At 40.5% G+C, this 24,229-nt stretch overlaps 1 protein-coding gene across 1 annotated transcript in view; it reads right to left on the reverse strand.

Moving 5' to 3' along the window:
- Positions 1 to 24,229, reverse strand: part of LOC138752677 (transient receptor potential cation channel subfamily A member 1-like) — a 110,145-nt gene that overhangs the window by 64,055 nt on the left and 21,861 nt on the right. The window contains exons 2-8 of the mRNA XM_069915404.1: positions 24,027 to 24,159; positions 14,315 to 14,493; positions 11,563 to 11,649; positions 9,840 to 9,990; positions 8,900 to 9,061; positions 3,186 to 3,295; positions 2,134 to 2,224 (exon numbers count right to left, since the gene is read on the reverse strand). Of these exons, the coding sequence (XP_069771505.1) occupies positions 2,134 to 2,224; positions 3,186 to 3,295; positions 8,900 to 9,061; positions 9,840 to 9,990; positions 11,563 to 11,649; positions 14,315 to 14,493; positions 24,027 to 24,159 (913 nt within the window). The remainder of the gene's footprint in view (positions 1 to 2,133; positions 2,225 to 3,185; positions 3,296 to 8,899; positions 9,062 to 9,839; positions 9,991 to 11,562; positions 11,650 to 14,314; positions 14,494 to 24,026; positions 24,160 to 24,229) is intronic.

Here is a 24,229-nt window from a genome sequence, read left to right on the forward strand (position 1 = left end):
TTAAAGAGAATCAACTCCAGAGGATTTCATTGACCGGCTAAAAGAAATGTTGCCGATCTGGATAGTGATGTCCTCAACTATTACTTGTGTCTGCTTGTTTAAAAATTATTTCAGTATTTCTGTTAAAGATTGGTTGCATAACATTTGGGAGGCAAACTACCATCCAGGAGCCTCGATCTCCTTCATAGAACCTCCTATCTGTTCACCTAACCAACAAGTCCTAATCACCATGGCTCTCCTCTTCACACCCCCCCCATTCTGATTTGAGGGGCCAGAAGCTGTGCCAGAGACATGACCATTATGACTTGTCGCTGTTAGATCATTCCCCCCCCCCACAACAGTATCCAAAGAAGTATACTCATTGTTGAGGGGAACGGCCACAGGGGTGCTCTGCATTGTGTGTCTATTCCCTTTTCCTCTCTTAATCGACACCCAGCTACCTGCCTTCTGATTTTTGGGGGTGACTATCTCCCTGAAGCTCCTCTCTATCTCTGCCTCTGCATCCCAAATGATCCAGAGTTCGTCCAGCTCCAGTTCCCTAACTCGGTCTCTAAGAAGCTGTAGCTCGATGCCCCTTTTGCAGGTGTAGTCATCAGGTACAATTGTACGGTCCCAGATTTCCCACATGCTACATTCGGAGCATTCCACTGCCCTAGCTGCTGCTTTCATTAACTATTCTTTATTTTATAATAACTATTCAATAATATTAAAATAAATAATTGCATTATTATGAGTTAAATTCAGTCACCAGCGTTGTTCAAATATGAACAAAATAACCACATTGTTGCTCTGTGGCATGCTATGGTTTTGATCTTGACATTTTTGCTGCTGTAAATCAGTTTATAAATTATTAGATATCAGCCAAAAGACAGTCGACATTTCATGAATGCAAGACTTGAAATTTAAAAATTGTGATGAAAACAAAAAAAATGCATAGGCTTCTCAAATAAACTAAATTTGATACAACTTGATGTTAATAAATGCAATGAAACTAGGAAAGTGCTCACAGAAGATCATGGAAAAGATTTAGAGAAGACCAGTCAGTATGGATATAATGAGGGAGTAATGGGTCTTTGAACACTGATGATAAACAGGTGCCAATCATACTTGCCTCCCAACAGCTGGTTTGATTGAAGTTAGGCTTATGAATGTCTGTTATGTACAAGGTTGGGCAATTGTTTAACATATTAACATTTACACAGTAAATGGTAGGGCTCAGGGAGTGTGGTAGAACAGAAACAGAGGGATCTGGAAATACAGATACATAATTCCCTGAAAGTGGCGTCACAGGTAGATAGGGTTGTAAAGAGCCTTTGGCATATTGACCTTTATAAATTAAAGTACTGAGTACAGGAGTTGGGATGTTATGTTAAAGTTGTATAAGACATCGATGAGGTCAAATTTGGAGTATCGTGTGTAGTTTTGGTCATCTAACTGCAGGAAAAATACCAATAAGATAGAAAGAGTGCAGAGAAGATTAACTTGGGTGTTGCCTGGACTTCAGGAACTGAGTTACAGGGAAAGGTTAAACAGGTTAGGATTTTATTCCCTAGAGTGTAGAAGAATGAGGGGAAATTTGATAAAGGTATTTAAAATTATGAGGGGGATAGACAGAGTATATGTATGAAGGCTTTTTTCCACTGAGGATAAGTGAGATCCAAACCAGAGGACATGGGTTAAAGCTAAAAGGGGAAAAGTTCAGGGGAAACTTTTTCACTCAGAAAGTGGTGGGAGTGTGAAATGAGCTGCCAGCTGAAGTGGTGAATGTGGGTTAATTTTTAACATTTAAGAATAATTTGGACTGGATCTACCTGAATGGAAGAGGCATGGAGGGCTGTGGGATGGGTGCAGGTCAGTGGAACTAGGCAGAAAAATGGTTCGGCACAGACTAGAAGAGCCAAAGGGGCCTGTTGCTGTGCTGTAATGTTCAATGGTTCCATATTCAGCAAGATGTCCCTTGATAATTATGGAATCCAAGGATCGAAAATACATGTACACAAGCCCTCAGGTTTCTCCTGAGATTCAGCCTGTTTCACAAGGTAAAGGAACAGAAGTAGGCCATTTGGCCCATCAAGTTTTTGTGCTAATCAAGCTATGAATATCCAATTCACAAAGATGAATAAGTCAACTCACCTGTAGGTTGGGGTATCAGTATGTTCAGCATAAAGTACTGTTTTCGGTTAGCTCTATCCTTGACAAGAAACTGGTCCAAAGCTGTGTATGCCTATTAGATTTGGGAAGAAAGATGCCCTATTTACTTTTGCTACAGGATTATATACAAATCCTTGTTGACCTTCACCTGTTCTTTTATGGATAGCTTGGACATACTTCATCCAAGAAGAGATTTATCTGCATGCTCACAGACCACCAATGTTATCCAGCCACTCTGAGCATAAACAACTTTTGGCAAAGCCCACTTGTGATTTCTAGACTCCACAAGAGACTTTAGATAGATCAACAATCTGCTGGAGGAACTCAACAGACCAAGAAGCATCAATGGGAGAAAAAGAATGGTTGAAATATTGGGTTCAAACACTTCATCAAGACAATGTAGCACTTCCTCATTCCAATACAGAACAAGACACCAGAACTGTGTCCCTCCTGAACTAAGAACACAATGTGCATTCTATTTAGTAGAATCCTACAGCTACAACTTGTAAGGAAAAAAGCAATAGATCAGCAGGAAAGAGAAATTTTATCAAGATGAAGGAGTAGTGGTAGGCAAGGGTGGCACAGTGGTTGCATGGGGAAAGAACACCAGTGCACCCAGAGGGGAAGATTTTGAGAGGAGTTTAAGGAAGAATGACAGGGGGAATTAAACAATTGCTACCATGAAGATGGATGCCATGTGGGCCGCTGTGTTTAAGCTGGCTTGTGGTACTTCAATTGGTCAGACATATTCTCCATAGCTCTGTGAATTGTGTTCCCTCAAGTACCTATCAATTCCATATCAAAATTCCAGATTGATTGTTTCCAATGCCTTGGGGACAGAGTTGAGTGACTGAGGAGCATACCTTGGGACTCAGTGCAGTGGGACAGAGATGTATGGCAGTCTGATGTCTGAGGAATGGACTGGGTGTACCAGGAGCAGTGAACAGATCTAATAGGTCTAGGGATGGATAGTAGCATCCTGCTATTATTATTATTACAATTCTATTGCAACAAATTTTAAACAAAGTGCTCACCAGCTGAGGCATGTTTGCAGCCATCAATGTTAGACATAATTGTCCTGTATTATCATGAGTTCCTGCATCCGCTTGAAACTGCAGTAAGAGTCGAGCTGACTCAGATCGATCTGAAAGGAAGCACAGAAAAAAATAGTAATCGAAAGCAGGTTAGGCACAAACAGAAAATATCTCATTATATTTACAATTTAAATGTTTTCCAGACTCCAGTTTGCACATTAGCTGATGAAAATGTGCAGACTCACATGACAATTCCTCTTTATAAATGTGCTACCCGCACTAACAATTATATTAGCCTGAAGACTTTGAGACCTATAAACCTCGGAAGCTGGGTTGCTATGGCACTTTTCAGAATGAATTCACTAGATCAGTGGTTCCCAACCTTTTTCTTTCCACTCACATACCACTTTAAGTATTCGTTATGCCATAAGTGCTCTGTGATTAGTAAGAGATTGCTTAAGGTGGTTATTGGGTGGAAAGAAAAAGATTGAAAATCACTGTTTTAATTGTACCTACTTGACTTGTTATGTCCAAGGTTTCATAACTCCAAAGGAAATGGGGCCACGACAATTTTTCTCAAGCAAAATATTTCAGTAACAATTGGGTCGAGAGCAGCGATCCTCAACCTTCCCTTCCCACTCAAAACCACTTTAAGCAATCATTTACTAATCACAGAGCACTGATGGCATAGGGATTACTTAAAGTGCTATGTGAGTGGAAAGTAAAAGGTTGGGAACCACTGCACTAGATTATCACATGCATTGTACATATTCACACACTGATTCAGAGCATTTCAGATACCCTGTTTAATTACACTACAGTTTCTATTCGGTCATAATGAGAGTCCTCAGGCACCAGGGATCTGGACCAAAGATATAGGGTATGAAGGTGTAGTACACTTAAAAATAATGTAAAAGATTTCTCATATCTGCCTTTAGAGTCGTTACTTGAGTGCATCCACTTTTACAAATTTCATGAAGCTTCTGATCTATTCTAACAGTGAGGAGGAGAAAAGTTGACAAGCAAAGGAAAGAGTAACTCAAGTCAAGAAAATGGTCTGTGAAAAAAATAGAAAATGTTGAGGTGGCTCTTCTAACAACAAACAAATGATTGCAACTTGTAATGTTAAAGCCTACAAAACTCAGATTCCACTGACCACCCATTTCAATTCCCCAAACATTTCCTTCCCTTGCTGACATGTCTGTCCATGGTCTTATGCACTGCCAGACTGAGACCACTGTAACGCGAATAAAAGCTCTCACATCTGGAGGGAAAACAAATGCTTTTATTAGCTTATAACTATGGGTAGGATTTCACAGCAGTCTTAAGAAGGGTTCTGGGTTTAGGTGGGAAACCCGGGGTAATATGTGAGCAGATGGGAGCAGAGCCAGGAGGCAGGGCCAGCCATCAGCACAACACACTACCAGTGAATCCCAGTTCACTGCATTCACCCCTGCCTGTGGAATTTAGGGTGTGTGAATGAAGACAGAGAACTTGGGTTCAAGAAAAAAGTTTAAAAATATAGTTATTTACAAATTCACAGATTTAAGCAGTCCTGGGGTCTGGAGATCCTGGTGGAGTGCCTTAGCACCAGGGGGCCTTGGACTCCTGGTCCCCTCATGAGGGAGAAGAGGCGGGCTGGGTCTCCGGCTCAACAGTGGAGGGGGATGCACTTTCCTCCTGAACTGGATCCCTTGAAGCCCTGACTGGGGTGGCGAGAATGAGGTCTGTGGCATGCAGGGCACAAGGCAACAGACTTTCTGTTCCAGTGGGTACCAGGCCCCTGATTGATACAGTGTCCTCCCTCCCATCCAGGTTCTCCACATAGGCGTATGTGGGATTGGTGTGGATCTGTTTCACCCTTTCCACCAGGGTGTTGGTCTTTCTTCTCCTCGCATGCTTCCTGAGAAAGACTGGACCAGGAGTGGGGAGTCAGATTGGGAGTGTAGTTCCCGAGGTCGACCTTCTTTCGAAACTGAATAGAAGCTTGTGAGGAGTAGCGTTGGTCGCGGTACATAGTAGCGACCGGATGTAATGGAGTGCCATAGGGAGGACCTCCTGCCAGCATGAGTCTGGAAGGCCTTTTGACTTCAGGGTCAGTTTGACAGCCTTCCAGACCGTGGCATTATCCTTTTCAACCTGCTTGTTCCCCTGTAGGTTGTAGCTAGTAGTCCTGCTGGATGCGATGCCCCTCACCAGCATGTACTGACGTAGCTCATCACTCAAAAAGGATGAGCTCAGTCGCTATAAATATAGCTGGGATACCCAAACAGGGTGAAACTGGAGTCTATGACTTTACGACTGACGAAGTGGAGGTGTCTGGATGTAGAATAGTGAACTGGAAGTGGGAGTACTCATCAATGATATAGAGGAAGAAAGTGTTCCCATTTGTGGAGGGGAGAGGTCCCTTAAAATTGACACTGAGCTGTTCTATGGGCCTGGTTGACGATCAGGTGCACCTTTGCGGGGTGGTAGAAGTGCAGCTTGCACTCCGCGCAGACCTGGCAAGACCTGGTCATTTCCCAGAAGTCTTCCATGAGGTAGGGCAGTCTGTGCGCCTTGACAAAATGAGCCATGCGGGTAACCCCTGGATGGTAGAGCTCATTATGCAGAGACCGCAGTTGATGGATGTGTGCAGAGGCACAGCTTCCTCTGGATAAGGCATCTAGAGGGTCATTAAAGGCCCCTGGCTGATAGGCGATGTCATAATTGTAGGTGGAGAGCTCGATCCTCCACCTAGCAATCTTGTCATTTTTGATTTTTCCCCTCTTGACATTATTAAACATGAATGCAACTGAGCGCTGGTCAATAAGGAGCGTCTCCTACCAGCCAGGTAGTGCCTCCAATGTCTCACGGCTTCTACAATGGCTTGAGCCTCCTTTTCCACAGATGGGTTCCAGAGGTCATGGCCTTTAATGTCTGAGAAAAAAATGCAACTGGCCTGCCCACCTGGTTGAGGGTAGCAGCCAGAGCTACATCCGAAGTGTAGCTTTCCACTTGGAAAGATACATTCTCATCCACCGCATGCATGGTGGCTTTCACAATGTCATTCCAGAGGTAGTTAAAAGCCATCTGGGCTTCAGCCAAGAGGGAGAAATTAGTGGCTTTTAAGAGAGGGTGAACCTTATCAGCGTACTGAGGGATCCATTCGACGTAATAGGAGAAAAACCCCAGGCATCTCCTCAAAGTCTTTGTGGTCCTGGGAATGGGGAGCTCTAACAGGGGGCGCATCCTATTGGGATCGAGGCCAATTATGCCATTCTCCATCACGTAGCCAAGGATAGCCAGACGTTTAGTCCTGGACACGCATTTGTCAGAGTTATAAGTGAGGATCAGGGCTCACTTAATATTCAATAAATCAATATTAAGTGAGGAGAGGCTGCATGTGGGTTCTGATTTTAGGGGCCCTCCGTTCCGAATCGTTACAGGGGGAGGGGACCAGAATACTCCAAGGTCACGCTTGTAAGGTGACACAGGAAGTCCAGACCAAACAACACCAAAGCACACAATTCATCAAGTATATACAGGCGAAATTTACAAAAATCCCCCCCCCTCAAATGACAGATGTACTATGTTGTTGAATAAGTGTAGAATGCGAATGGGTCGCAAGGAATATGTGATAATTGGAAGGATACATCTTCATGTTGTAATTTAGCACAGTCCGTGAGTCTATGAAGCTTTCAGAAGAGCCCATGTTGATTAGGCATTTAGTGGAATGTCCGTTTACCTTCACAGTCACTATGGAGTTGCTGAACTGGTGAGGTCTGTCCTGATCTACGACTATCGAGACTCCATGCTCTTCACTCGAGTGGCCCCAACCATCCTGGGTTCCCATACATGGGTAAGATGGTGTTGACCTTGTGGTGCAGCAAGGTGGCCGCCCTCCTTCCTCCTCCGACAATGATGGCGCTGAGTTTGAATGAATTTGGGGCAGACAGTTTGGGGCTGGAATCGGATCCGGGGGCGGTGCAGGCCACGAGCTTCCCCTCATTCGGCAAACCCTTGCCCAATGTTCTTTCTTACCACAGCTGGAACACACTGAGTCTTTAGTCAGGCAATGAGATCGGGGATGCTGGCTCTTGCTTCAGAAAAAGCACTCCCTAGCATGGGAAGCGACAGCCATTAGGGTTGGGGTAGCAGGAGCAGCCGCTCCTTGGATGGGGTCACCTGGGTGAACAAGCTCACTGGCTTAGAGGTCATCGTTCTCAAGCTTGGCCTGTTCCAATGATTTGGCCAGTTCAATGTGGCTAGCCAGGTCCTTCTTTCCCAACTTGAGCAGTCGCTGCCCCGTACCTTGAGTGGACTCCCGTGACTAGAGTGTCCCGGATGTGTTCTTCCGCATGAACATGACCCATAGCCACTTCATACCTGCACTTCTTGGCAAGGGTCCACAGATCCAGCAGATAGTCATTGATGGTCTCTTCTGGGCATAGGCAACATAGAGCGAGTAGGTGCCTCACTAGGACCTTGTTTTGTGACTTCAGGTACCTAGCCTTCAACGCCTCAATGGCAGTGTCATATGTAGTGCAGTCCCTGATGACTGCATACCCTTTTGTTCTTACCCTTGAAACGAGTGTGGATCTCCTGAGTTCATTGGTGTGGAAGATGTCTCTGGTCACGTTCAGGTAGGCCTGGAAGCAGTCTAGCCAGTATGTGAACTCCTTGGCCGTGTCGGGGGACAGAGGCTCTATCAGCAACATAACTGGCTTGAGTAGCTCTTCCATCGTTTGGGGAATAAGCTAATAAAATTGTAGCGTGAATAAAAGCTCTCACGACTGGAGGGAAAACAAATGATTTTATTAGCTTATAACTATGGTTAGGGTGAGGGTTTCACACTAGTCTTCAGATGGGGATGGAGCCAGCCATCAGCACAAAACACTATCAGTGGATCCCAGTTCACTGCAACCACCTGCAAATTAGAGGAACAACGCTTCATCTTCCGACTGGGCTCCTTCCAACTGGATGGCATTAATATTGACTTCTCTAGCTTTCCTTAAACCCTGCCCCACCTCACTTCTTTCTGCATTGCCTTCCCCAAGCGTTCTCTCCCTTCCCTGTCTCCTTTCACACAGACATGATAAATCTTTACATTTCTCTCATCATATCCAATTGACATGTTTTGTTGGTTTGGATTCTTCCTCCAGTCAGCATTGTCTGAATTCTGAGACTTTCTGAGATTTCCTGTTTCCAGCTCATTCTGCTTATTCCCTGAAGAAGGGCCCAGGCCCAAAACGTCAGCAATATATCTTTGCTTTTTATGGACACTGAAAAGAATGGCTGAGATCCTCCAGCATTTCAGATTGCTTTTCTTACAATCACAGCGCCTGCAGATTTTCATGTTTCAAAAAATTCAAATCAAATACAGTGTCCTGGCAACCAACAGAACCCATGGAATATCCAATATTGAGAAGCATGGAGATCATGTCTTGACCATAACAACTCCAGGACCTCTGCACTCTGCCTTCACTATGGAAACATCACCATTTTTTGCACTAACTGCAACTGTGAATATTCTATCTCTTTATATTTATTACCTCTTTTTATTGTCCTATGGTGTATGGTGGTTACTTTATTAATACTATTGTACCTGACGGGCTGGCGTAACTGCTGCAAGTCAGAATTATGGTGCATCTGTACATTGTACATGACAATAAACTTTCAGATCAAATCATATCAAGATACGAACTTTAATGAAAACAACTTGTGCATCTTACCAAGCTCTGTTGCCAGGTGTAGAGGTGTTCTCTGTTTGTAGTCTCTTGCATTGATGTCAGCGTCATGTTTCAATAGACAGTTCAAGGAGCCAGCAGCATCGTACTTTGCAGCATAGTGGACTGGGGTCTGCAGCATTCCATTTGTCTTTGCTTCAATGTTTGCTTTAAAAGGGGATGATAACAGTTATAAGCAATTGCCTGCTGTACGTACGTAGCACATTACCTTTGCTTAATATTTTGCAGAAGAATAGTTGGTATATTGGGCAACATAATAATTTGAAAATAGTTATCAATTGATTTGGTAGAAATCAGCAGGCTGCAGCTTAAGAAAGGAATTTGGATATGGGTCTTCTGCACAACAGATTGGTTGTAGGGCATAAATGAGCAAGGCCTATCAGATGTCCGGACATTACTGGCAATGCTCGTATGGTTTCTCAAATTTCAAACTTCTCCTGAACCAAAGAGAAAGAGGAGTCAATGATAGCAGTAAATCTGGAGTCAGGGACAAGTCAAACCAGGTAATTGTGGACATGAGTGAATCAGATGGTCTTTAACAGCAATCCATTAGTTTCAGTTACCCTTTCTTATGGGGATATATCTCTGGTTCAATGGTCCAGAATCCTGGTCTAGTAATGGAAATTCTTTCATATCCCTCATGGATATTAGACTCATTTGTATTTCGTGTTCACCCGATTTGCTTGATTTGATAGCAAAATCATTTTATAGGCCACAGCCCCATCAAGGTTTTATCAGCTAACATCCAGAGAAGGCATCACAAAATGTGAAGTGTTGAAACCAGGTGACACTGGAATAAATACACAGCTGGGTCAACATGCACACATATTCATGGTGGCATCAATGACAAGCTGTAGAAACAACTTTCCTCCCTCTTAGTAGAGCACTGTTATTATTTTATTACCACACTTCCAAAGAGTCTTACCATCGCAATCCAGAAGAAAGTCGACCATTTCAGGATAATCAGTTGCTGCAGCTACATGCAGTGGGGTAACACCATAGTTATCAGGCTTGTTAACATTAGCATGTCTCTCTATCAAAAACCTGGCAACATCAGGATGCCATGTTCGGGCTGCCTGTTGGTACAGACATGAAATGTAGTTAAGCTAGAAAGCAAATGCCAGCTTAAGGCAATGAATAGGCTTTTCTTGGTGTTGAAGAAATAGTTTTAATGCTGATAATATCATGAATAGGATTTTTCTTTATGCATACATTTCATCTCTCACCAAATTAGTTTCATCTGAAATTTTACCATGATTTGCAAGAATAACACTTGAAGATTGTAATGTATTCATGCATACAATTGAGTTAATGGATGATGAACAAATGTCCCTGTCAATGTCTCGGAGTAAAGTTAAGGCTGACGTAGTAAATTTAATAGAGATGTAAAAAGTTGGACATTATAAGAATGTTTTATTTACATTGTTTATTATTACCTCTGATCGTGTAAGAGGCCTGTGTGATGCACTAATAGAATTGATTTTAAAAAAACATAGCCTGAATATGCATGAGATTGTCTCATCTCAGAAGCTAAGCAGGCTCAGGCCTGGTCAGTAAGTACTTGGAGGGGAGACCACCTTGGAACTGAGTGCTGTAGGTCTCTGTGAGGGGCGCTGGACAAAGTAGTGACTCTGTCTGCCTTACGGTAGACAGAAGTTAAAGAATTTTATGCATGTTACATTCTAAATGTATGTAGTATTAAGTGACAGTAATGGAGCCTCTACCTTTACTTATTTTTATATTTAATCAAGAATAGATTTTCCAGAATGTTCAAATTGAAAATAGAATTATTTAAAAACAAAATACTGAAAATGCTAGAAATTTAAGTGAAACAGAAAAAGCAGGAAATGTTCATGTGGAGAAAGAAACAGAGTTCACAATTCTAATCAAGATAAAAAGTTTTAAGATACAAAGAAAATGAGAGCAGAGGAAGAAATAAAGTGGAAAGTCTGAAAGGGTGAAGGACTGGAGTAATTCAGTGACAAAATGCATGTTCTTTTTTCACCAGCTCCATTGCTCCATTCCTCAGTGCCAACAACCACCACAAACCTTGGCCTTGATTGCTTTTTCCCACTTCCCTTTTCTGCACCTTGAAATTTGTCTCATCTTTATCTTTGCTCAGTTATCATGAAAGATCATCAATCTAAATCATCAACTCTGTTTCTCTGTCCTCAGGGGCACCTTAGCTTGTTGGCCATCTCCAGCATTTCCCATTTTATTCAGTTATTGTTGATCATACTTTATTCATTGAACAAAATTCCAACTTTAACTTTTTGAAACAGAGCTTTTCCTGTACATCCTTGGGATTTGTTGCAATATTAAAAACAATTTATATGTGCAAGCTGCCATTTTTAATGCTAATTTAACAAATAGGAAGACAAAAAAATTGATTGCTTGCATTGAACACGTGCACGTATTCTTTTGATTCCATGTGCAATTGGTTCTATTGAATCTGTGAAGATGGAAACAACCATTGACCAAAGATGGATGAACTTTTCATGAAACAGTATTTACACCTACTTAAATCATATATCAGAACTAAATCACATTTTTAAAATTGAATTCCAATCTTAGTCACTTAAAGACAAATTATGGCTATTAGCTAAATACTTTTTCAAAAATAAACCACACCATAAAGTTCTCCTTACCCCGTGCAAAACACCTTGTCCATATCTGTCAGTGGCATTGATATCTGCTCCATTTTCCAGCATTGTATTCAAGCGCTCTAGATCAATCTAAAAAAAAAATGGATATTTCTTGGTTATCAGTACTAGGATCATCAAAAAGGATACATTACATGCAGAACAATTAAATAGTCATTTATTTCCCATCTTTCCTTCATTTTTCTATAAATAATAATATTTCATCTTGGGTAGGAAGGATAAGGAGGTCCTGCAAAGAAAATTTAAAGAGTTAGGTGCAAAGTTGAAGGACAGGACCTCCAGGGTTGCATACACAGCAGGAGTGCTACCTGTGCCAACATGGTAGTGAGGCTATAAATACACCCTATAGGCAGTTAATGCAGCTAAATACGTGGCTAAAGGTATGGTGCGTGTTTCTGGACAATTGGGCTCTTTTCCAGAGAAGGTGGGACCTGTTCCGACGGGACAGTTTGCACCTGAACTGGAGGAGGACTAACATCTTTGCAGGTAGGTTTGGTTGTACTGCTCCAGGGTTTAAACAAGATTTGCAGGGATTTGGAACCAAAGCATTAGAGCAGATAGTGAGGTGGAGAAGGATAAAGATCAACAAGGACTGCATATATGACAGAAATCAAATGTTTGTATGCGATAGAAATGTTCTCAGGTGTATTTAGTATTTTTGGAAAGGCAGACAAGCTTAGGGCATGGATTGACACATGGGATAACGACATTATTACTATTAGTAAGTCTTGGTTGCAGGAGGGGCAGCATTAGCAGTTCAATGTTCCGGGCTTCCGTTGTTTTTCAGAATGATAGAGGGGGGAGGAGTAGGATTGCTAGTCAGGGAAAATATCACAGCTATGTGTAGACAGGACAGCCCAGAGGGCTCATCTGCAAAGGCCACATGGGTGGAGCTGAGGAACGGGAAAGGCACGTCCACACTGATAGGTTTGTATTTATAGACCACCCAATAGTCAGAGATATTTGGAGAAGCAAATATGTAGAGAGATAGCAGACCGATGTAAGAAACAAAATTGTGATAGTAGGAGATTTTATATATATGTCCATATATGGACTGGGACTTCCATACTGTAAAAGGGCTAGATAGCTTGGAGTTTGTCAAATATGTTCAGGAAAGTTTTCTAAATCACTATATAGAGGTACCAATGAGAGAGGATGCAATACTTGATCTCCTATTAGGGAACCAGGCAGGTCAGGTGACAGAAGTATGTGTAGGCCAACATTTTGCATCCAGTGACTATAATGTCATTAGTTTCAAGTTAATTATGGATAAGAATAGGTCTGGTCCTCAAATTGAGATTCTAAATTGGAGAAAGGCCAATTTTGTGGAAATGAGAAAGGATCTAGGAAGAGTGGATTGGGACAAGTTGTTTTCTGTCAAGGATGTGTTTAGTAAGTGGAAGGCCTTCAAAGGCCAAAATGTGAGAGTAGAGTTTGCATGTTCCTGTCAGGTTTAAAGGCAAAGTTAACAGGCATAGGGAACCTTGGTTTTCAAGGAATATTGGTGATCTGGTTAAGAAGAAGAGAGGTGTAAAGCAGGTATAGGCAACAAAGAGCAAACAAGGTACTTGAAGAGTATAGAAAATGTAAGAAAATACTTAAGGAGGAAATCAGGAAGGTAAAAAGAAGACATGAAGTTGCTTTGGTAGATAATGTGAAGGTAGTCCCGAAGGGTTTCTACAAGCATGTTAAGAGTAAAAGGATAGTAAGGTACAAAAGACTGAAGACTTGGACCCAACTCCATTTGGCATCTTCCCGGCCAGAAGCAAAGATTTTGTTTTGTTCAACAGAGCTCTGTTGTTACAAACTGGCACCAACATAGAGTCAGAGCCCCACATGGACAAGTCGGGTGGTGAATTTTTTTTCAACTTGTGACATCATGTCGGCACTAAAAAAAATTTGGTTTCTAGATCTTTTCGGTTTTTGGAACTTAGATTCGCGGTACTCAACCTGTACTGGTGCATGAAACATGACAATCTCTTGTACCACTGGCCTCCTGTTATACTGCTCCCACAGACGTAAACATTTTCTCTGCACCCATCCTTTCAAACACTTCCATCATTTTGAAGACTTTTATTGTGAATCCTAAGCCTTTTCTCAAGGCATTAGCAGATTTGGAGAATAAGCACCAGGGATGTGATAGAGACTAGACAGTTGTATATAGCGCAAGAGCTTCATCTCCAGCTGATCAGAATAGACAGCGCAATCACTTGCTGAAGGGACATTTTTTTCTTTTTCTCCCTTTTTTTGGCAAAATGGCAGTGAACCATGGCGATTCTTTGAATGGCATGTAAAGGTTTTTACTGATTCTCAGTACATGTTACAATAATAAATAAATTTAAATGGCCCTTTCCTGATATGAATAGTCTAATTTCTGATTAGTAAGTCAGTAACTCCAATCATCCTGCTATCTTCCTAGGGTTTGCAGTGAGAATGCTCTGTTAGTACCACAATCTAATGAGATCAACTCCCATGGGGGAAGGCATAGAGTGCATATGATCATTCCATCAGTTACTTACCACAATACACAAGGAATCAGTTGGTGTCAAAACATACCAGAGGAACATCCCTTTCTTCTCTCAATTCAACTAATAGGCTTGATTAGACAAGCTAACATGTTAGCTTTAGGAAAATGTTGCAATCATGTTTAATGGTTCTGTTGCACATTCAAAAAGGGAAAAATGAATGTATCACATAACATTATCCAACACATCACATGAAATGTTTTTCAAGATACCTGGCTGTTGTTGCCTCTCTTTGATGTTGTAATAAAATACTGAAGGAACGCTGCAGTGGGTGAAGCACAGGTGCTTTTCTGCTCAGTGTTTGCAGCTGGAGGATGATTTGATGTTATAATTTGTTGCCCTGGATCTGTATTTCTTTTCAAGCCAATGTATGTGGCAGAACCCGTTGTCTCTGGAAATCAAATGAAGAGGTGATCAGATACTGCTTTCTTTACAATTCTCTGACAAATTTTGTACAGGAACTGTCCCAGCTGGCAAGAAAGTCCAGAGAGTTGTGAGCCGTTCAGTCCATCAAGTAAATGACCCTCTCCTCCATTGACTCTGTTTCTACCTCCTGCTATCTCAAGAAATCCATCAACATTCTAAAGGACCTATACACCAGCCTGGTTATTATCTTTTTTACCCCTCCAATCAGGCAGAAGGTACATGAGCTTGAAAGCATGAACCTCCAAATTCAAGGACAGTTTCTTTCCTGCTATTATCAGACTTATAAATGGACCTTCCATTGGTGAAAGATGATGCCTTTGCAGTTTTAACTGTGCTTTTTTGCTAAACCCTGTACTATATGCTGCATTCTGTGACTTACTGCGACACAGCCTATTTTACAAGGTGATGCTGCAGCTCTAGAAGATTATTGTTAGATCATACTTGGAGTATTATGTTCATATCTAACACCTAATTGTAGGAAGGGTGCAGAGGAGATTTAGCAGGATATTTCCTGGATGGAAGAGTATGCCATATGAAGCAAGGGATGTGTGAGCTAAGGCTTTTCTCTTTGGAGTGACAAAGGATGAGAGATGACTTAATAGAGGTATACAAGATTATGAGGGCCTAGGTTGGGTGGACAGCCAGCACTTATTTCCTGGGGTGACAGCAGCAGGTACCAGAGGACATCTGCTTCAGGTGAATGGAGGAAAGTTCTGGGGAGATGTCAGATGTTTTTACTCAAAAAGTAGGAATGCATTGCCAGGGTGATGGTGGATACTGGAACAATCGGAACATTTAAAAGACTCAAATGAACATATGGATGATGCAAGACATATGGAGGGTTATTGGTATGAAGAAGGCAACAAAAAATAGATTGTTGTGGAGTAAATTCGTGGGCTGAAGGGCCTGTACTGTGCTGTAATGATCTATGTTCTATTATTGCACTGGCCACTGTACTCGCATATGGGCTGACTTGCCTGCATCATGTGCAAAACAAAGCTTTTCACGGTTTCTTGGCACGCGCAACAATAAACAATTCAATTGTCGTGGCAATGGTGTGTTCAATCTGGTCCACATAGCAAGATCTCAGGAAGTTCATGGGATGTGAATATTTATTGCCCCTGAACTAAGAGGCTAAAGACTCAACAATATTGGTGGGTCTGAATTCACAGGTCAGATAGAGACATCAGATTACCTTCCCTGAAGGACTTTAGTGACTAAGGTTGGTTTTTTTCCCCCAAAGCAAACAATTTGGTAGTTTCATGGTTACTTGGAGATTAGCTTTTATTTAATAATGTGACTTTAAATTTGCTCACTCCCATTGTGGCATTCAAATTCACACCTCTGGGTCAAATGCTCCAGAACTCTGGTTGCTTGTGCAGTAATTATCCTGATATGAAAAGTGAAACATTTCATATTGGGGGAAAAAATGCTCAAAAGATACCAAATGCATGTCCTATAAAAATCAGCAGAGGAGAACAGAATGAAGACACCAGTTATGAGGCAACATGCACCATGGTTCAGGAAACCATTCAAGAGGGGGCAAAGAAGAGAAATGTAGTAGAAATCGGGGATAGTATAGTTAGGGAAATAAGCAATTCTCTGTCACAGGGATAGAGCATCCCATAGGCTGTGTTGCCTGCTTGGGGCCTGGGTTCAGGACATCTCATCTGACCGGCAGAGGAATTTGCAGTCAGAGGGGAAAGATCCAATTATTGTTGTTCTTGTGGGTTCCAATGACATAGGTAGAACCAGGAAAGAGGTTCTGCTAAGGAAGTTTTAAGAGCTAGAGATTAAAATAAAAAAGAAGAACCAAAAATATGGTAATCTCTGAATAACTATCTGAGCCACATGCAAATTGGCACAGGGTTCAAAAGATGAAAGCGTTAAATGCATAGCTCAAGGATTGGGGTGGGTGAAATGGGTTCTAATTCATGGGAAATTGGCACCAGAATTGGGAAAGGAAGGAAATGTTCAAAGGGGACAGGGTCTATCTGAACCATGATGGGACCTGGATCCTGGTGAATAACTAGGACTGTGGACAGGGTTTTAAACTAAATAGTAGGAGGGTGAGTTCAACAGATTGGAGAAGAATGGATAAAGTAAAAGCAAAAGTTAAAAAAGAGAAAATTAAGAGTAGAGGGTATAAAAGTCAAGTACAAAAGAGGCAAAGACGACCAGATTTTAAAAGTACAATGAGTATAAGGGCATTTTATCTGAATGTCAGTAGTATTGGAAACAAGGTCAGTGAACATGTGGCACAGATCAGTGCAAAGGGGTATGATTTAGTGAACATTACAGAAATGTGTTTGCAGGGTGGTGAGGATTAGGAATTAAATATCCAAGGATATCAGGTAATACGGAAGGGCAGGCTGGAATGTAAGGGAAGTGGGATAGCATGCTCAGTTAAGAATGAGATCAGGGCAATAGTGGGAGATGATATAAGATCCAATGAGAAAAATATTGAATATCTGGGTACAGATTAGGAATAGTAAAGGGGAGGGGGAAAAAAAATCACTGGTGGGAATGGTCTTTAGGCCACCCAATAATAATGTTGCAGTGGCACAGGCAATAAACGAAGAAATATTGCAGTCATGCAAGGATGGAACAGCAGTTATCGTGGGGGACATGCACATAGATTGGGTGGATCAGGCTGGTCAAGACAACCTTGAGGAGGACTTCATAGAATGTATCTATGATGGCTTTCTTGAACAGCATGTTACTGAACCTACAAGGGCACATGCGATCTTGGGCCCAGTCCTGCGCAATGAGACAGTTAAAATTAGTGATCTTGTAGTTATGGATCCTCTTGGAAAAAATGATCACAGTATAATCGAGTTTCTCATACAAATGGAGGTTACAATGTTTTGGTCTAAAACCAGTGTGTTATGCCTATACAAGGGAAACTACAAGGGGATGAGTTTGCCAGGGTAAAATATGAACACAGGCTACATGGAGGGATGGTTGAGGACTTTCAAAGATTTTTCACAGTATTCAACAAAAGTATATTCCAGTTGAAAGCAAGAGTGGGGGCAGCCAGCCTTGGATAACTACGGAAATAAAGAAAAGCATCAAGTTTGCCAAGAACAGAGGGCAACGAGAAGATTGGGAAAACTTTAAAAAGCAACAAAGAACCACAAAGGGAGCAATAGAGAGGGAAGGTAGACTATGGAAAAAAAGATTAGCACAAAATATAAAAACAGACAGTAATTTTTTAAAATAATTATATAAAGTGGAAAAGGGTGGATAAAGTGAAGGTTGGTCCCTTGGAGGATGAGAATGAGGAATTGATATTTGGTAATGAAGAAATAGCAGATGCTTAGAAGGACAAATTTGTGTTGGTCTTCTCGGTAGAGGACACATCAACCAAGCCAAAGACAAATGTTATGGATGTGATGGGAGGTGATGACATGGATGCAGTAGCCATCACTAAAGAGTTAGTACTAAGCAAACTTGAGAGTCTAAAGATAGACAAGTCCCCTGGTCCTGATGGAATGCATCCCAGGGTACTGAAAGAAATGACAGAAGTTATAGGAGAGGCATTGGTAAAATGTACCAAAAATCTCTGGATTCTGGGCAGGTCCGGGAGGATTGAAAGACTGTGAATGTCACGCCACTATTCAAAAAAAGGAAAAAGGCAGGGAGCTACAGGCCAGTTAGTTTAACATCTGTAATTGGGAAATGCTTGAAGTTGTCATTAAAGAAGAAATAGCGAGGCATCTGGAGCAAAATAAATCCATCAGGCAGATACAGGATGGATTCAGCAAAAGCAGGTCCTGTTTGACAAACTTACTGGAGTTCTTCGAGGATATAACAAGTGAGGGGAGCAGATGGATGGTGTTTACTTGAATTTCTAGAAGGCATTCGATAAGGTGTCACATAAAAGACATACACAAAGTAAGGATACAGAGTTGGGGGTGATGTATTAGTATGGATAGAGGATTGGTTAACCAATAGAAGGCAGAGTAGGAATATATGTGGTGTTTTTCTGGTTGGCAATCAGTGGTGAGCAGGGTGAAAGAGGGCTCAATGCTGGGCCCGCAAATATTCATGATATTCATTAATGATCTGGAAGAGGGGACAGAGTTTAGTATAGTGATTCTCAATGTGGGCACTGCCACCCCCCCCCTCCCCTGTGGACAGTAAAAAGATCCAAGGTGGTGGTGAGAAAATAGGGGGAAGTTCTGAACCTTCAGTTTGCTGAAAAGTTGAATGAAGAAGCCAGTGCAGTAATTTCCTGGTCAGACTCGGGGTGGTAATAGTGAGCAAAATAAACGGTGACAAGGCATTCTTGCAAGAGATGGACTCAGTGGTCGCCATGTTGGTGGCATCACTATTCCCCCGCTCAGCACTGCCACTAACTACCAATCTGCTCAGTGCTATTACTACCTGCCTGACCACCCCCCCATTGGTGCCGCCATTAACCAACTCAAGTGCTGTTATATGGGGGGGGGGGGGGGCACTTGGGGTGTGGCCTGGAGGCCAAGGGGGTGGCTGCCAGAAAAGGTTTTGAAACCACTGGTTTAGTATCCAAGTTTGCTGATGGCATAAAATTGTGTACAAGTTGTACAGAGGATAGGGAAAGTCTGCAGTGAGATATGGACAGGTAAAGTGAGTGGGAAAGGGTTTGGTAGATGGAGTACAATGTTGGTTAATGTGAGAATATCCACTTTGGAAGGAAAAATGGAAGATCATATTATTATTTAAATGGAAAGCAATTACAGCATGAATCACAAAATATTGGTTTGCAGGTGCACCAGGCTATTGAGAAAGCAAATGAAATCTTGGCCTTAATTGCTCGAGGGAATGAATTTAGGAACAGGGAGGCGATGCTGCGACTGTACAAAGTTCTGGTGAGGCTGCATCTGAAGTACTACATGCAGTTCTGGTCTCCTTACTTGAGGAAGGTTGTATTGGCTTTGGAGATTGTGCAGAGGAGGGTCTCCAGGTTGATTCCAGAGATGAGGGGGTTAGCCTATGAGGCGTCTTAGTCTGAACTTGCTGGAATTTAGAAGAAAGAGAGGGAATGTTATAAAAACATATAAAATTATAAAAGGCACAGATAAGATAGAGGTAGTAAAGTTGTTTCCATTTGTGGGGGAGACTAGAACTAGGGGACATAACCTCAGGATTTGGGGTAGTAGATTTAGGAAGGAGGTGCAGTGGAACTGATTTTCTGAGATGGTGGTGAATCTATGGAATTTGCTGTAGATTGGAATAGTGGCGGTGACCTCAGTAAATATATTTAAGACTAGATTAGATAGATTTTTACACAGTAGGGGAATTAAGGGATATGGAGAAAAGGCAGGTATGTGGAGATTATCTTAATAAATGGCAGAACGAGTTCAACAGGCCTGATGGCCCCTTCTTGCTCCTATTTCTTAGGAAATTAAATACAAAATAAGGTTAGTTGAAAATTTGGAAATAACAAGTTTTTAAAAACAGATTTTCCACTAACAATGAGACCAGGTTTCATACCTGATTATTTTGACATAGAAATTATCAGGAAATTAGGGATGTCACATGATAGCTGAACATTTCTAATTTGCATTATCCTCATCTTCAGCAATTTCAAAGCCAGTCTTTATAGTCAAAACTAATTGGACATCTGGAGGACAAAAGAGACATAAGGCTGGGCAGAAACAGATCTGCTAACTCGCTTGTTCATTAGTTAATAACTGGAATGGACTAATGCAAGAACAGATAACAAGAAATGAACACCTCAGCAATATCCAATAAACCTCTTTCTATGTAAAAATCCCCTCTAACTATGTCGTGTTAGAATTTGTAATAGTCAGTCAAAGGAGAGCTGAAAGAAACTATGAGACCAAATGCCACAACAGACAGGAGTTCATAAATCAAGACATAAATGGGAGGTAGATTTAAATAAGCAAATAGATTAACATAGATGGATTCAGATATGTAGAGGGTGTATGAAAAGTATGACACATGTGAGATATCAGTTAGTTCAATTTAATTTTATTCATTAGTTATATTTAACACCACAAAGGTTACATAATATGAACAATACTTATTCAGATTTGTGTTTTAGATGTGGACAAGAAGTTGGTACTTTTTTGCATTCAACTTGTTCCACAATTAAACCTTTTTTGGCTTAAAATGGGTAATTTGTTAGAATGAATAACTGGAGTAAGATTCCCACAGAATCTAATGTTATTTTTACTGGGAGATATTTGAGGGATTAAACCTAAATTAAAACTGAATATGTATAAAGTAAAATTTGTTCAAATTGCCTTGGCAAAAGCTCGAAAATGTATTGCTATAACTTGGAAGTTAGATATTGATTTGAAAATGGACAGATGGCAGGCAGAAGTTTGGAGTTGTATTCAATTTGAGAAAATTACTTATAATTTATGAGATAAAAACCATAAATTTTGTAAAGTATAGAGAGCCAATATTTACAAAACGTTGGTATTAAAATTTAAATACATCTCAAACATACCCTTACTCTTATAGGTCTCTATAAATTTTTATATATTTAAAAGTATTGGAAAGTAAAGAATGTTGATGTTTTCTGGCCCCTCTTTTTCTTTTACTTCTCTCTTTTTTTTAAAGTTTGTAGGGGGTTTGGGGAGGGGGTGGGGGATGAACAGGAGGTTTTTCTTTCTTTTGTATTTCTTTTTTCCTTTTGATAAAATACCACATGTATTTGGATTAAGTTTGAAATATTGTAATGTTTGCCAAGTGGTTTTATTTTAAATAAAGTATTTAAAAAAACACAGAAAAGGAATAGTCTTTATATTTATCAATATCGCCATCATATTGTGTGATGTATAATAAAGAAATGATTATAATTGTTGGGACTATACAGTGTACTACAAGCAATTCCCCACAATAAAACTGGTCTCTTCCACTGACAAATGAGGCCTTATCCACCAGTATATTTTAAGAGTGTCATTAATGAGATCTTTGCCAGTATCATCAATTTTAAAAAAAACAACTACAAGATTCACCTATAATTCCCATAGAAAGGAAGATTAAAATCAATTAATGTTTCAGCTGCTCAATAAATATAAAAATTGCACCTGGAAGCTGGACTAAAAAAACTCCCAATCAAAAACTGCAGATAGCTACCCTGTTTTTAGTTGGACCATACATTTATTGAGAACATGTTTTATATTATTAATTTAATGGAAGTAACTCATTTGTTTTTCTGAATATTAATAGTAATTTCAGCTATTGTACAGTTTGCAATAAAATAAACAGATCTATTCAAAAATTCCAAGTATGGGGAGTGAGGTAGAACCTTAAAATGAATATCAGCTGGATGTAGCACAGTGGAGGAATAAAGTAAAAGATCCATCCTGTCAACATACAAAATATGGAGTATTAAAAATAAATAACACACACATAATAATGTAGACAAAGAATATATGTGTATTCATCTCCTGCATGTTGATCTCTAACCAAGGATCAAATAAAAGTATTTCAAAGGATTTGGCAGTGACCAGATTGAATACTTTGCAGAAACCTCCAATTTAGGCAATACAATAAATGTTTTCCTGCCAATTAAGGCTTCAAGCAGAAGTGTTTTGAACCCATGAACACCTGAGCCACAACTCATATTGCTACCAATCAGACAAATTGCAAACAAAAAAAAACTTACTTTTTAAAAATTTTGGAGGTGAGAAGCTGGGGAGCAACTGAAATTGTAGGGAAGACAAAAATAGAATGCAGCAAGAGAATGAGAGGGCACCAGAGAGAAAGCAAGAAAAAAAAAGGAAGGAGAGAGACCAATGTACAGAAAAAACAAAACAATTCAAATGTTTCAAGCTTGCATTTGCATTTCCTTACACACCAGGCAACATCTTAATGAATTGGAGAAGAATCCCTTCTTCTACCCCTGCACCAGCTTATCCAAATAAAGTGAAATGCTATTGTAACTCAATTTTTACATTCAAAAAAGCTTGCCCAAGTAACTAATATTGCATCACCTTTAATAAAAGCAGTTCAACGGAGATAATGTCATGTGAGCCTAGTAGCCCCTCTCCTGATTAAATCCTTGCTTTCTCCTAAATTCCAAAATGCCTTCATTCAAAGCACTGATTTTATGAAAATTCATCATTTCAAATTTACTGACATCTCATTACATTTTTTGCTTATTTGCCCTTCTAAACAACATAGCTTCCTTGTATTTACTGTAATCATAATGCCTACATCATCAGTGTAGTTGCGGGTGTCCAGCAAACAACAAATCTCTCTCTGGAAACTGACAAGAACGTTCCTGAGCACTAATCATTTACCTTTCAAGTACCAAAGCCCGGTGAACTTCATAAATGTTAAATTCTGTGCACAGTATAAGAATTGCCTGCAATCAGAAAACTTGGAGGAATGAGAAGTGAGATTGGACTGTGAATTAACTTTTCTGAACTTACACACACACACATATGTGCTGAGAATTAGAAGGGGGTTAAGTTAGGTTAGTTAAGTTAATAGCAATGGATCCTATTTTCATGTTTAAAGATAATTAAAAGCAACTTTTGTTTAAATAACCATTTGTCTTAGTGAATATCTATGCTGCTAGGTTTTGGGATCCCCTGGGCTTGTAACAGACCTTTGTTCTCTATTTCCTTCCATCTCAATATACTTAAATGCAAATTGCTCCCTTCTCCGGTTCTGCATCTTCTACCTCCTGTTTCCTAACTCCACAAACCTCTAAATTAATGCAATTCTCCCACCTTTAAATAATGTAAATCCCCTCCTCTAAAGAATTTTTGTGGCCAGGTTTGCCATCTGTTTTTAATTCTATCTCTTCTTATGATGATATTTAATAATTTCATCTTCAGTCTTTAAACTGTTCTTGGTTTTCTGTTTTGAGAATAAGTAACACTTTTCATCCCCTTTCAGTTTCCAACTCTCCAGTAAGTATCAGCGATTAAATTCTCCTTTCAATAAGGCTTAAAACAGGCAAGGAACTTATCTACCTATTATGGATCCTACTAAAATTCAGCCCCCCCCCCCCACCATGCCCCTCCACTGAGCGACAAGATACTTTACTTTCCTGACTCAGTTGACTTTTTTCCTCCATTCACTCTCCAAGTGCTGGCTGGTTGCCCATCCATCTGTTCACATTAACATGGCCACATTGTATGAATTCTGCACCCCTTGCCAACTCCCCACCCAGGCCTGGGTGAACATTCTATCCATTCCAAAGACCAGCTGTCATTTTTATCTCCCCTCCCTTAAGAATGCATTTTCCCTCATCACTGGGCTCCAAATATGGGGTGCTGAATTTATGATTTCTTATACTTAAACCTAATTTTTATTATCACAGATAAGCATTAGTAATTTGAATCCAATAAACTTACTTCCCTCAATAATGTTATTATGTTCGACTTCTGTGCAAAGTAATTTTGAAGAACCATAAATAAACAAATTCATGACACAGATGCATCATAGTGTGGTTACCTTCACCCAGTCAAATATACAGGACTGAAAAATTCGACTATAACTTCAGAGAATTTAAGATTGTACTACCTAGCTCAGCATCAGTTTTAAATGGTATGTGTTTATGTGGGGCTCGCCGTTGTCGTACATAATCACTCCACTTGTCTTCCACACAGTCTGCATTCCCTGATCCATCTGCAACTCCATTCTTTACTTGTGCTTCCTGCGGAAAATATTCAAAGAATGTGTTTAATGATCCTCAAATTGTATGCACTTCTTCCAGCTCTGAATAA

This window comes from Narcine bancroftii, chromosome 2 (genome assembly GCF_036971445.1).
Source record: "Narcine bancroftii isolate sNarBan1 chromosome 2, sNarBan1.hap1, whole genome shotgun sequence".
NCBI classification, from domain to species: Eukaryota; Metazoa; Chordata; class Chondrichthyes; order Torpediniformes; family Narcinidae; genus Narcine; species Narcine bancroftii.